The 11,861-nt window shown below is 40.9% G+C and overlaps 1 protein-coding gene across 2 annotated transcripts in view; it reads right to left on the bottom strand.

Moving 5' to 3' along the window:
* Positions 1-2,663: 2,663 nt before the first annotated feature.
* The window catches only part of PFDN1 (prefoldin subunit 1), a 146,346-nt gene continuing 137,148 nt past the window's right edge, over positions 2,664-11,861 (bottom strand). The window contains exons 4-5 of one of the 2 annotated variants that reach the window (XM_072145812.1): positions 9,666-9,805; positions 2,664-2,857 (exon numbers count right to left, since the gene is read on the bottom strand). In XM_072145812.1, coding sequence (XP_072001913.1) covers positions 2,827-2,857; positions 9,666-9,805 — 171 coding nt within the window. In that variant the 3' untranslated portion in view covers positions 2,664-2,826. The remainder of the gene's footprint in view (positions 2,858-9,665; positions 9,806-11,861) is intronic. The other variant, XM_072145813.1, reaches the window with a different exon arrangement.

Below are 11,861 nucleotides of genomic sequence, written 5' to 3'. Positions count from 1 at the left end.
CTGTACCAAAGCCTTAGTGTACCAATTCCCCACCTCCTCAGTGAGGAAGAACTAGCCAGCTCTTTTCTCCCCAGAAGGGAGTAATATACACTGTACCATTTCTCCACTTCCTCAAAGAAGACAAGGAAGAAGCCTGTACTCTCCAAACAAAGTAGAGGAGGAGGAACTCCATCCTCTGCTTGCGCAAGGGGCAGTGATGATGCTACCCAACTAGGAGTCTATAATTGTACTGTAAGAAAGCAGGTCAGGTCATGCCGGACTTGATGGACCTGCTGTGAGCTGCCTCGTCATCACCCTTCTCAGGGAGAGTACCAGCAGTAGCTCTGTCCGGCACCCACCAAAAACCTCCATTTTGTACCCATTTTGGACTTTTGCAGGGGATTGTGGGTTTTGTATAAATTATGCATATTGCAGGTTCCCCTTCCTATTTTCCCCCCTTGTGTGTCTGTATTTTAATAAAGTTTCGGGACAGTGATCTCCCCACCACCTCCCCTTTCTCCCCACACCCCTTCCCAAATTTACACTAGGTCATTGCTGTAATTTAAATGTCATTTATGTTTAATTAGGTGCATTCACGTAGCAGTGCTCACACAGCCTAACCAGACCCAACCGGGTCGAAACAGTGCTGTCTACATTTGGGAGTGTGTTCCTTCTGGAACAAATATGCTGGTTTGGTATTAATCCTGCATCATGTCATGAGGACTCTTGTAGGTCATGCTTGATGTCACGGGAGCTGCCTTAAAAGGTTCCTTATCCCATCCTAGAAAACTTTGCATACATTCCCAGGTTAAGGCCATCTCAATATATGTAGATTCACAGTGAACTCGCTTCCATATCACTTTGCTAAAAAGAAAACCTCATGGATACGCATGCACTAATATGAGAAATAGTTGGACAATGCCATCATTACGTAGTGCTTATGGAGCTATGTTCGTTAGCTGAATGTGTTAGGTTGTTCAGCTCAAATCTGAACATATGTAGATTCACCGTCTCTTTAGCAAAGTGATATGGAAGCAAGTTCACATGCATACATTCAGATGGTCTCTCTTTAACTTGAGCTTTCAAGTTTTACTCCTTAGTCTTAGGCTGGTTTCACACTTAACGTATAGTCACCTGGTTGTAGCAGGGTGAGCATACGACAGCGCTCTGGAGAGGGGGAGAAGGGGTGAGTGCTGTTTTTCCATAGTGAAGCACGGCACCTGGCCATAAACAGAGAAATGAGAAAAAAACAAAAACAACGGGAGGACGGCGCCTCGTGTGATACCGTCACAGATGCGGTGTAAGGAGTAAGCAATATTGCTCACCTGGTTACCACTTGCTGGTATGCAGTGTATAGTCCAAGAGATATGGTCCTCAGGGTCCAACACATTCCTGCAGCTCCACAAAACCCCAGATGACAGGTACCATCGGCCGATGTCCATTTTTAGTCAGAAGAAGAGATTTCTTTCCCAAAACGCGTGACTTTTCTGGACCAATTCTCATATATATTTATATATTTTAAGCTTGCTTTTTATATGCACTTGTAGTTTTAAACTCAATAAAATTGTCCACTGCCTAATATTTTTGGTGTGGGTTGAATCAGTCAAATACATCTGCTGGTGTAGACACTCCACCAACCTAGGCCGTTCAGTGCCCAATACTCGAGTCCCGATTTTTTCCTCCTTTTGTACATAAACAGAGAAAGATAGAGCATGCTATTGCCATCTAGGACGACTTGCGGTCAGATATACATCCCCACAAGGCAAGTGTGAAAGGGGCCTTAATATAATTCCTGAATAGAACTGATTAAGACCAAGGGATTGTAAACCAAGCACACTTACATGCTAGTGTGTGCACTCTGGCGAGATCTGCTCATCTTTTAGCTACTTATTCCCAGGTTTTTACAAAAAAGGCTTTAAAAATTATGCAAATAACCATAGGTTTTGATGCTGGAGTGTGCCCCTCTCTGGCTGGATCTATTTATCGTTTAGCTTCTCATTCCCAGGTTTTTACAAAAAAGGATTTTAAAATTATGCAAAAAAACATAGGTTTTAATTCACCCTGGAGCCACTCAGACTCATTTGCATAATATTTAAAGCTTCTTATGCCCTTGTTTTTAAGAATAAAAATATTAAGCAAAAGCGAATCCTGCCAGAGGGGGCAAATACCTGCAGTCAGTGTACTTGGTTTACAAGCCTTGATCCTGATGGTAGTGTTTCCTTTAAGTGTTTTGTGCTCATCACAAACCTGTACCCCTTGTTCCTTCATGTGTATCTTTCCCTTCCTTTGGACCCACTTGCCTCCAGTGGAAAGTATCTAGGTCACTAGGACGTTCTGCTTTTGGCGTTATCTGTCTGCATCTTCTTTGGCCATCATTGGGAGGGAGGAATACTAGTTGCTTTCCAGGAACATTTCCTATGGGAATTCATACTTATCTGGTTATGTAATGTAATTAAAAGGACAATTCGGGAGATAGACCCCCTATTTTGTCTTGTCTGTTCCTCCAATACTTTGTTGGGCACACACACCCATTACAAACTCCTTGAAGCTTTTATTGACTACTCAATGATCATTCATTTCTATGTTCAAACTCCGGGGTCCTGTGCACAAGAATAACAATAATCCTCCCACATTTGAAAGTTTATACATTTTTATGTTGGACTTCCCTTAAAACATAAAAACCATTTTAATGTATTAATCCAATTTATTTCTGTAAAACTCCAACAAGACATATTTGATACCAGATTAAATGCAAAACAAATTTTTTACTAAGAAATTTAATAATTTACTGCAATCACATTGACTTTCTAGCCAACAGCAATTCTCTAATATTATCTTCAGCTTCTTTCACACTTCGCTCCAGGTATGACTTTTTCTGCTGAAAAACAAAAATTGAATACTGGTTAAATATTGTAAATTACATTGCAATTCATAGACCAGCAAAGTACATGAAATTTAAAGTAAAAAGATACTAAATTACTAAAAGAAAAAACTGCTCATTACCCACAGCCAAAGACATTTGCAGTGTGTCTGAAAGGAAAACATTTTATTGCCCTTCAGACATTGTAAAAGCTGGAATAATCTAACAAGGTACACAGGAAACAAAGTTTTAATGCATACTTCAACAATTTCCACGTCCCCAATAAGTACAGCATATAGCAGCTGCAATTAACCCCTTAGTGACAACCCATATGGATTAAAAGATTTTACCAAAAATTAAACACCCAAAAAACCTATATAAACCATAGGATATATTAGAGATGCCATTTGTAATGTACAGAGAAAGACGTAAAACAGAGCCCACAAGAAAATGGCATAAAAGAAAATTAGCCCCCATAGAGCTCTGTAAATGGAAAATTAAAAAACTTATTGATTTTTGAAAGTAGGGAGCTTACAAAGTAAACTAGAAAAATCCCATCAGTGGCAACGGGTTAATATGTCCCCTATACCGCATTATAAAAAGTTTACAAATTCTCTGGGATAAAGGTTTGTGGTACCTGAAGCTTCACTCGTGATCACATATTTTGGTAACATTGCGTTTAGTTAACGTGTTGAAAACACAAAGTGAATGCAATCTTACCTCAACGTGCTATCTCCGGTCGAGCCTTTGGATTGTGCTTCAAAACGCAACCAAAATGCCCCGTAGAACGTAGCCCCAGGGGCTCTACAAACACGTCATGGCACCTGAGCTATTTAACCCTTCAAAAGCTAAAGTTCTTCCTTTCCGTGCTTCGCCATGTGCCCAGACAGTTAGTTACATCTACATTTGGGGAATCCTCTTACTCGGAAAAAAGTGCATAATATATTCTTAAAATGCATGGAGTCTCTGGATTGGGTTTCCAAATGTAACCAAAATGCCACGTATGAATGTGGCCTCAGGTACCACAAACCCAGAGAATTTGTAAAAACTTTTTATCATATGGTATAGGGCAATGGTGGCGAACCTATGGCACTGGTGCCAGAGGCGGCACTCTGAGCCCTCTGGGTGGGCACCCCAGGCCATCACCCCAGAATGAAGTTCACCAGACAGGACTCAAAGAATCTTCCTGGAGAATCTTCCTACAAAGAAAGACGAATTTTCCCTCCTCCTTTCAACTGTGTTGGTGTCCTTAGGAGGCTGAACAATTGAAAATTGTCAAAGAAAAAGGAAAAAAAAAATTACTGCTTAAATTGCTGTGCTGGCACTTTGCAATAAATAAGTGGCTTTTGGTTGAAGTTTGGGCACTCCAGCTCGAAGGTTAGCCATCACTTGTATAGGGGGAATTTTAACCCATTGCCTCCGATTAGCGTTTTCCATTTTACTTTGTTTATCGTTCCCTACTTTCAAATTTCACTAACTCTTTATATAAAAATTTTTTCTGTGTGAGGGCTTGTTTTCTGTGTAACAAATTGTACTTCCTACTTCGTATTTTATATTTCGTGCTGTGTACTGGAAAGCGGAAATAATTCAAATTGGGGTAAAATTGACAAGAAACCATATTTGCACCATTTTCTTGTTGGCTCTTTGCGTCTTTCACTGTACACTCCAAATAACACCTTTTAATATATTCTCTGATTCGGTATGATCACAGGGATACCAAATTTATATAGGTTTTATTAGGTGTTAATAGATTTTACCCAATAGATCTTACTCCAATAATTTTCTCATACTTAGGAGTACAGAGTTGGCTAAGGTGTCATTTTTTCCGGGAGAAACTGACGTTTTTATGGCTACCATTTTTGGAACAATGCGATCTTTAGATCAGTTTTTATTACATTTATGTGTTACAAAAGGGCAACAAGTGGCAAAATCGGACATTTTAGCGCAAATTTTTTTTGGTATGGGGTTCATGCAGTGGTACCTAATATGTTGTGTTTTTTTTTTCCTTTTTTTCTCTTTTTCAAAATTATTTATTGTTTAATATGTGTTAGGGGCTTTTGGGACATTTCAATGAATTTAATTTATTTTAATCTTTTGTGCTTTTTTGTACTGATTTTTTTGATCAAGTGATCACTAGTTAATACTAATGCTCTGCAATAACCATGTAATGCAGTACATCAGAAGTGTCAGCCTATGCCATCAGCATACTCAGCATACTGGGGCTGGACCGAGCAGGGATGTGCCAAAGGCAGACCTCGGGGGACCTTCATAATGTCCCTGTTTTACCAGATAAGACGACGGAAGCTACTCAGTCCGGACAGGGGCTGGACTGCGCAGGCATGTGCCGAAGGCAGACCCCAGGGACCTTCATAAAGGTCCCTGTCTGCCCAGATAAGAAGACGGCAGCCTGCGATTGCATTGTGGGGTGCAGGGAGGAGAGGGAGGGAGCCTCCCTCATTGACCGCGGGATCTGGACTGTTAGAGCAGCCGGGGCACTGCTCCTCCCTGCCCTGGGGGCCCTTAGGTCTAACCCTAGGTTAGATTGATGGAGAAATACCGTAAATGTAATGGTATTGCACAAGAAAAAGAAGTTACGGCCCTTAAACCAATATGTATGAAAATTCATTACAAATGAAAGCCTTTGTGTGTGCAATATGTGTGTGGTAAGCATATTTCTGTTTGTATTTGACCCTGTAATTGTATTGAGTAGGTGATTTACCATATATTCTCAAGTATAAGCCTAGTTTGTCAGCACAAAAAATGTGCAGAAAACCCCTACCTCGGCTTATACTTGAGTCAAGGAAAAAAACAAAAAGTGAACTTTCCTTCTGATGCTCCCCGGAATCGGGTCCTGGTCCGTCACAGTCTTTGTGACGACAGCCGCATTGGCACACACTATGATGTCAGGAGGGGCTGGCAGGCTACATACTTGTGGGGGGAGGCAGGCAGGCTATATATTCGAGGGGGAAGGCAGGCAGGCTATATACTCGAGGGGGCTGACGGGCTATAAACTCGAGGGGGCTGGCAGGCTATATACTGAGGGAGGGGGGCTGTGACCAATGCATTTCCCACCCTTGGCTTATACTCAAGTCAATAGGGTTTTTCCAGTTTTTTGTGTCAAAATATTATATGTCCCTATATGACATATACCCATATACCGAATATATACTCGAGTATAAGCCGAGACCCCTAGGTCTCGGCTTATACTTGGGTCGGCTTATACTCGAGTATATACGGTATATGGGTATATGTCATATAGGGACATATAATAATATTTATATGTGTAAGGCTCAGTTCTATTATACATCATACCCCTCTAGGTTCGTTGTTTATAACAGCGGAAATAGAGTTGCAGCACAAATCATTTTCACTGTTAGAATTATCAAAAACATGACAGAAGGAGCTTTGTATAGGGATACATGTATACAAGGCTCCTTCTGTCATGTCATGGGACACAGAAGGTGAACTAAGACTTTACTTTCACCTTCCATATGTATTTTATGTTATACACTCCGAAAATGACAGAGCATAACAGAAAATGATGCCCTTCCAGGAATTAAAATAGAAAAATTATCCCTGCAGCCAGCAGCGGATTAAGACTGCCCCGTTCCCTGGGCTGTGTGATTATTATAGGCCACTACAAGTCCGGAATTCACTTTCTACATATGGTACTAGAATCCCGCTTCTTGGGACATGGAAGATGTGTCCCATCTGCCAGCTTTCAATCTGCGTTCCAGGACCTTTGGAGGATCCTTAGTTGAGCAGCCTCTGGACCAATAAAGCTTGTGCACCCCTGAACTAGATTGAGGAATCATTTACATTAGAATTTAGACTGACTGAATGCGTTCTACATTATACCCATATAGCTGAATTGCACTGTAAAAAGCAGGGAGCTAACGGCCTCTGGCACTGACATTCTCTGTCCTACTTTGACTGGGCTCCAATTGAATATGTGCCCCCCCCCCCTACCCCAGACCTGCACCCCTACCTACTCCACTAATGCTAAAGGAACTAGCTGATGGTGGTAAGAAAGTATCTTATTGGGTATATAATGATCCTCACACACACAAACCAACGAAGGAGGCTCTCTGGGTGCAACACTGCTGAGAAAAAGACTGATGATCTTATAGTTTTTATATACATGAATACTATATTCCTGTTTTTACTTTGGGAAATCAGTTTTCACATGTTGATTCTGTTTGAGAAGCGTGTATTTTATTTAACAGACTGCAATAGCTTATTTTAGATAATCAATATGCCACTATTTTATTTTATAAACCTATACTAGATAGATGGTCAAGTTTCAAATATGTTCCCAAGTATCGCCTAACATATCCCATGATTCCAAGAGCCGTCTCCAAGCTGGGAATGAACAGTCTTAGGGCTAAGACAGAGTCCTACACACAGCTTGAAAGTGTTCCTGTGGCCAGTGTAACCATAATGAATGGATTGCATGTTAAACATCTACAAAAAGGCAAGAGGCAGTTCCAGATTTGCTTCATTCAAACTCGACCCCCACCGGCCAGGGCTCCGCTCTCTCTTTTCCTCAGGTGACCCAACCAGGTCAAAACCATGCTGTCTACAGAGGAAGAAAAAAGGTAAGAGATATCCACTCTGTCCGCACTGGTGGAAGGTTAAAAAATATTCAAAACAATTTATTCAGTTCATCAAAAAAGTTAAAAACAGCACAACATCACAGGAAAAAAATGCATGAGATGACGCGTTTCGGACAAAACAAGGTGTCAGTCCTTAATCATACCTACCATAACATGGATGTGAGGTTGTATATAAAGGAAAGGAGGAAACCGGAAAAGGGGAACTCCCAATGGAATGGAACAGCTGTGTGTAAGGAGGAGAAAGAGTTAAGGTACCTGAGGTGGAGAGTGAAGAATCATGTGATGTAGGCGCACGTGTACCTGGCCAGATACAGCAATTTCTCTGTGGTTTTGCAGAATTTTGTTTTGGATGTACTCATTTTCCTTTTGAACAATAATTTTTTTATGTTCGACAACTATTACTTCTTACAGAAGGTCGGATGCGCCTCTGGCCAACATTTACATGGCCATGTGGGAAGAGGAGCACCTTTTTTCTGTCAACAACCCCTTCTTGTCTTCCATATGGCAGGTATATCGACTGGTGCGGGGATGAGGAGGCGGTCGCCGATTTCCTGTCATACCTTAACCACAATCAGATCAATTTATCTTTCACGCACGAACATAATTCTACCACCATACCCTTTCTGGATATTCTTTTACAGGGAGATATTATCTCAGGCACAATTCATACTAAACTTTACAGAAAACCTACCTCCGGCAACACCACCTTACGAGCAGATAGTTGCCACCCCAACCACACCACGAAAAATTTACCCATAGGTGAATTCATATGGGCTAAGAGAGCTACATCAAGTGAAGCCGCCTACTTAGCCGAATGTAGTAACATCACCAAACGGCTACAAAAAAAGAGGCTATAACACCAGATTATGTAATAGAGCCCGTAATATAGTTGCATCTCAAGAAAGGTCGCATTACCCGTTTCATAAACGACATAAAGAATCCAAAGCTAACAACAACAGACTCACATTCACCACTCAATACAGTACAGATTTCGTGGAGATTTCACACATCATCAGAAAGTATTTACCCATCCTGAATCGTGACACTACATTAGCCTCCATTTTACACAATGGCATACAGTGTGTGTCCACCAAGGCACCTACTTTAGGTAGCACCCTCTCTCCCAATTTATTTCACAGAACAAATATCAATTCTAATTGGCTCTTGTTAGCAAGGGCAATGTCTGCTGTGGCGGCACCAGATGTAACATCTGACAATATATGTGTAAAACCACCAAATTCACCTCCTGTGTCAATAACCTCACCTTCCCCATTAATATTTATCTCAACTGTGAATCTACTTTTGTTATTTATCTCATTACCTGCACAGTATGTAAAGTCCAATATGTGGGCTGCACCACCCGCAAGTTGAAAACACGCATTGCAGAACACATCAGTGGTGCTAATACTAACAGCGGTAACAGCGTCCGCAGTGTTTCTGGCATTTCCAAACACTTCCAAGATTTACATAAAGGCTCAGTACGTCACATGAGTATCATAGCTATTGAACACATTTCCCATGACAAGAGAGGTGGTAATCGAGAAAAACGCTTACACATACGCGAGGCATATTGGATCATGCGCCTAGATACTAGATTTCCGAAGGGTATGAACTTTAAAAATGATTTAATGTACATTTATTGAGGTGTTTACTGACTAATTTCTACTCATCCATCAGTATTTTACTTTACTCTCGTGTCTTATATTTCATCTCATTGTCACTATATCCTTTCTCCTTCCTCTCCTAGTCCCCTCGTTTGTGTATCATCACATTATCCTTATATATTGAGTTTCTGTACCTGTACACAATACGTTGTCCGTGGTTTCGTTTACTGCGGTTTTGCATATTTCTGGGAGGTCTTTCCTCCAGATCACGTGCGCCTACATCACATGATTCTTCACTCTCCACCTCAGGTACCTTAACTCTTTCTCCTCCTTACACACAGCTGTTCCATTCCATTGGGAGTTCCCCTTTTCCGGTTTCCTCCTTTCCTTTATATACAACCTCACATCCATGTTATGTTAGGTATGATTAAGGACTGACACCTTGTTTTGTCCGAAACGCGTCATCTCATGCATTTTTTCCCTGTGATGTTGTGCTGTTTTTAACTTTTTTGATGAACTGAATAAATTGTTTTGAATATTTTTTAACCTTACACCAGTGCGGACAGAGTGGATATCTCTTACCTTTTTTCTTCCTCTGCTACTTACCTTGGATCTAGACCAAGCGCCATCCATCTTCTATCCAGCACGGAGCAACCTTCAACATGCATTTTTGTGGGTGAGCATAAGCATTTCTTTTCCTCATTTTTTGTATTGCAGTGCTGTCTACAGTTGGGAGTCCGTTCCATCTGGAATAGATATACTGGTTTGGCTTAATCCCACATCATGTTATTAGACTTTATGTATGTGCCTTTCAAGGTAGCAAAAGGAGGCATTGATTTCCATTTAAATAGTGGAAAACATATTTGCATACTTCCCAGAATTCACAAGTGGAGCATCTATGGCTTTAAGTCTCCACACGCCTATAAGGTGGCCTTAATTGGCAAAGTCTCCTCTAGGTCACCTTCTGACCGTAGTCAATAGTCTCTCTCACAGCCAGTCCCCTACGCTTTACTGAGGTGACCCAACAGTGTTGTCTACAGTTGGGAGTCTGTTTCTTCTTGAATAGATACAATAGTTTGGCTTAAACCCACATCATGTTATTAGACTTCTTGTAGGTCATACTTGGTGTTAAGGGGGCAGTTCAAGGTAGCAAAAGGAGGCATTGTTTTCCATTAAACACCTTGGAAAACATATTTGCATATTTTCCATAAAGTTTAACCCTGGAAGAGGTACAGGGTCACCTTAAAACCACTTAAAAAGGACAAATTGCCAGTCCAAGATGGCATACACTTCTTGAATTATGTACTGTGATAGGCAGACCATTATTTTTTAATATTTGAAAATTTCAAATATAGGTTCTGTACCACAGGACTGGCACATAGCACATGTGGTACCAATATACAAAATAGGATCAAAGAGTCAAGTTTGAATATTTGCAGATGATACTAAGCTCTGTAAAGTAATATTAATACTGAGGCCGACAGTATAACAATACAGAGGGATTTGTGGAATGCGATGGCCGATGAGGCCAATGATGGAGAAATGGCTGATGAGTTCTTATGTGTAAGTTATACACTTGGTTCTAAACTTTCACCCACATAAACTGAATAAAAGTAAGAAATGTTTCCATAAATATATTGTGCAGGTTCCACCAAGTAAGAGGACACCATGCATGTGAAAGTTAACCTGTTGTCTGGGCACATGGCGGGGCGCAAATGGGAAGGAGCGCTACTGAGCTTTTGTAGGGTGGCATTTACACATTTACAGGTGGCATTTTGATTGTGATCGCATTTCCTTTGTGTTTACTTAACGTGTTGGAAACACAATGTTATCAAAACATGTCATCTTGAGTGGAGCCTTTCAAAACGCAACCAAAATGCCACAAATAATTGATTAAATTCAGAGTTAAATATTTTGATGCATCAGAGGAACAACACTGTTTTTTATAATAACCAACCTAGCCAGGAACCAAAGTTTACCTATTATCACCTCCAAATTAATATCAATTCCTTGAACAGTAAAGGGACGTTCTACATTTAATCTATTTTCCATTTCTTCAAAAACATCCTTCCCATATTCCCACATATTTTATCTGTGCAGCAATTAAATTAATATCGGAAAGATGGAAGCTCAACCCCACCTTTTATAATTTCTTTTCCACATATATTCCTGTTTCAATAATATCTTGTTGACATATATAACAATCTGAATTCTCCCTTATCTAAGCCTTCTTAAAAGGGGTATTCCCACGAAGACAAGTTTCTTAAATGTATTCATGATAACAAAATAACACGTTCTCAAATTCATAGTTTATCATAATTTATACGGTTGAAAAATGACATGTCCATCAAGTTCAACCGAGGAAGGGAAGGGATTGCATGAGGAAGGGATTTAGGGGAAATAATTCATATAACATAACCTTTAACCCCTTCCCGACTAGTACGGCGCGCGCCGGGCCGTCGCGAGCCGAGCCCTCTTCATAGCCGGTAAGTCTTTGCTGCATATTGCCGCAAAGTAACACCTGCATATTGTTATCGGTAACACCTGCAATCGGTGCTAGCACCGATCGTGGGTGTTTTCACCTCGATCGCCGCCGGCAATGGGGAGCGGCGATCCGTCACCATGGTAGCCTCGGGTGTTCCAATACCCGTGGCTACGTCGTTTTAAGCCTTTCATTACAATGTGCTAATTGCACATTGTAATGAATGGGGAGTAAAATCCACATATACTGCCATACTGCAGTATGGCAGTATATGGTAGGATCGATCAGACAACCTAGGGTTAGAGTACCCTAGGGAGTCT

Source organism: Engystomops pustulosus, chromosome 4, assembly GCF_040894005.1.
Source record: "Engystomops pustulosus chromosome 4, aEngPut4.maternal, whole genome shotgun sequence".
In the NCBI taxonomy this organism is placed as follows: domain Eukaryota; kingdom Metazoa; phylum Chordata; class Amphibia; order Anura; family Leptodactylidae; genus Engystomops; species Engystomops pustulosus.
Note: the sequence above shows the minus strand (reverse complement) of the source record. Positions and strands in the feature narration are given on the sequence as shown.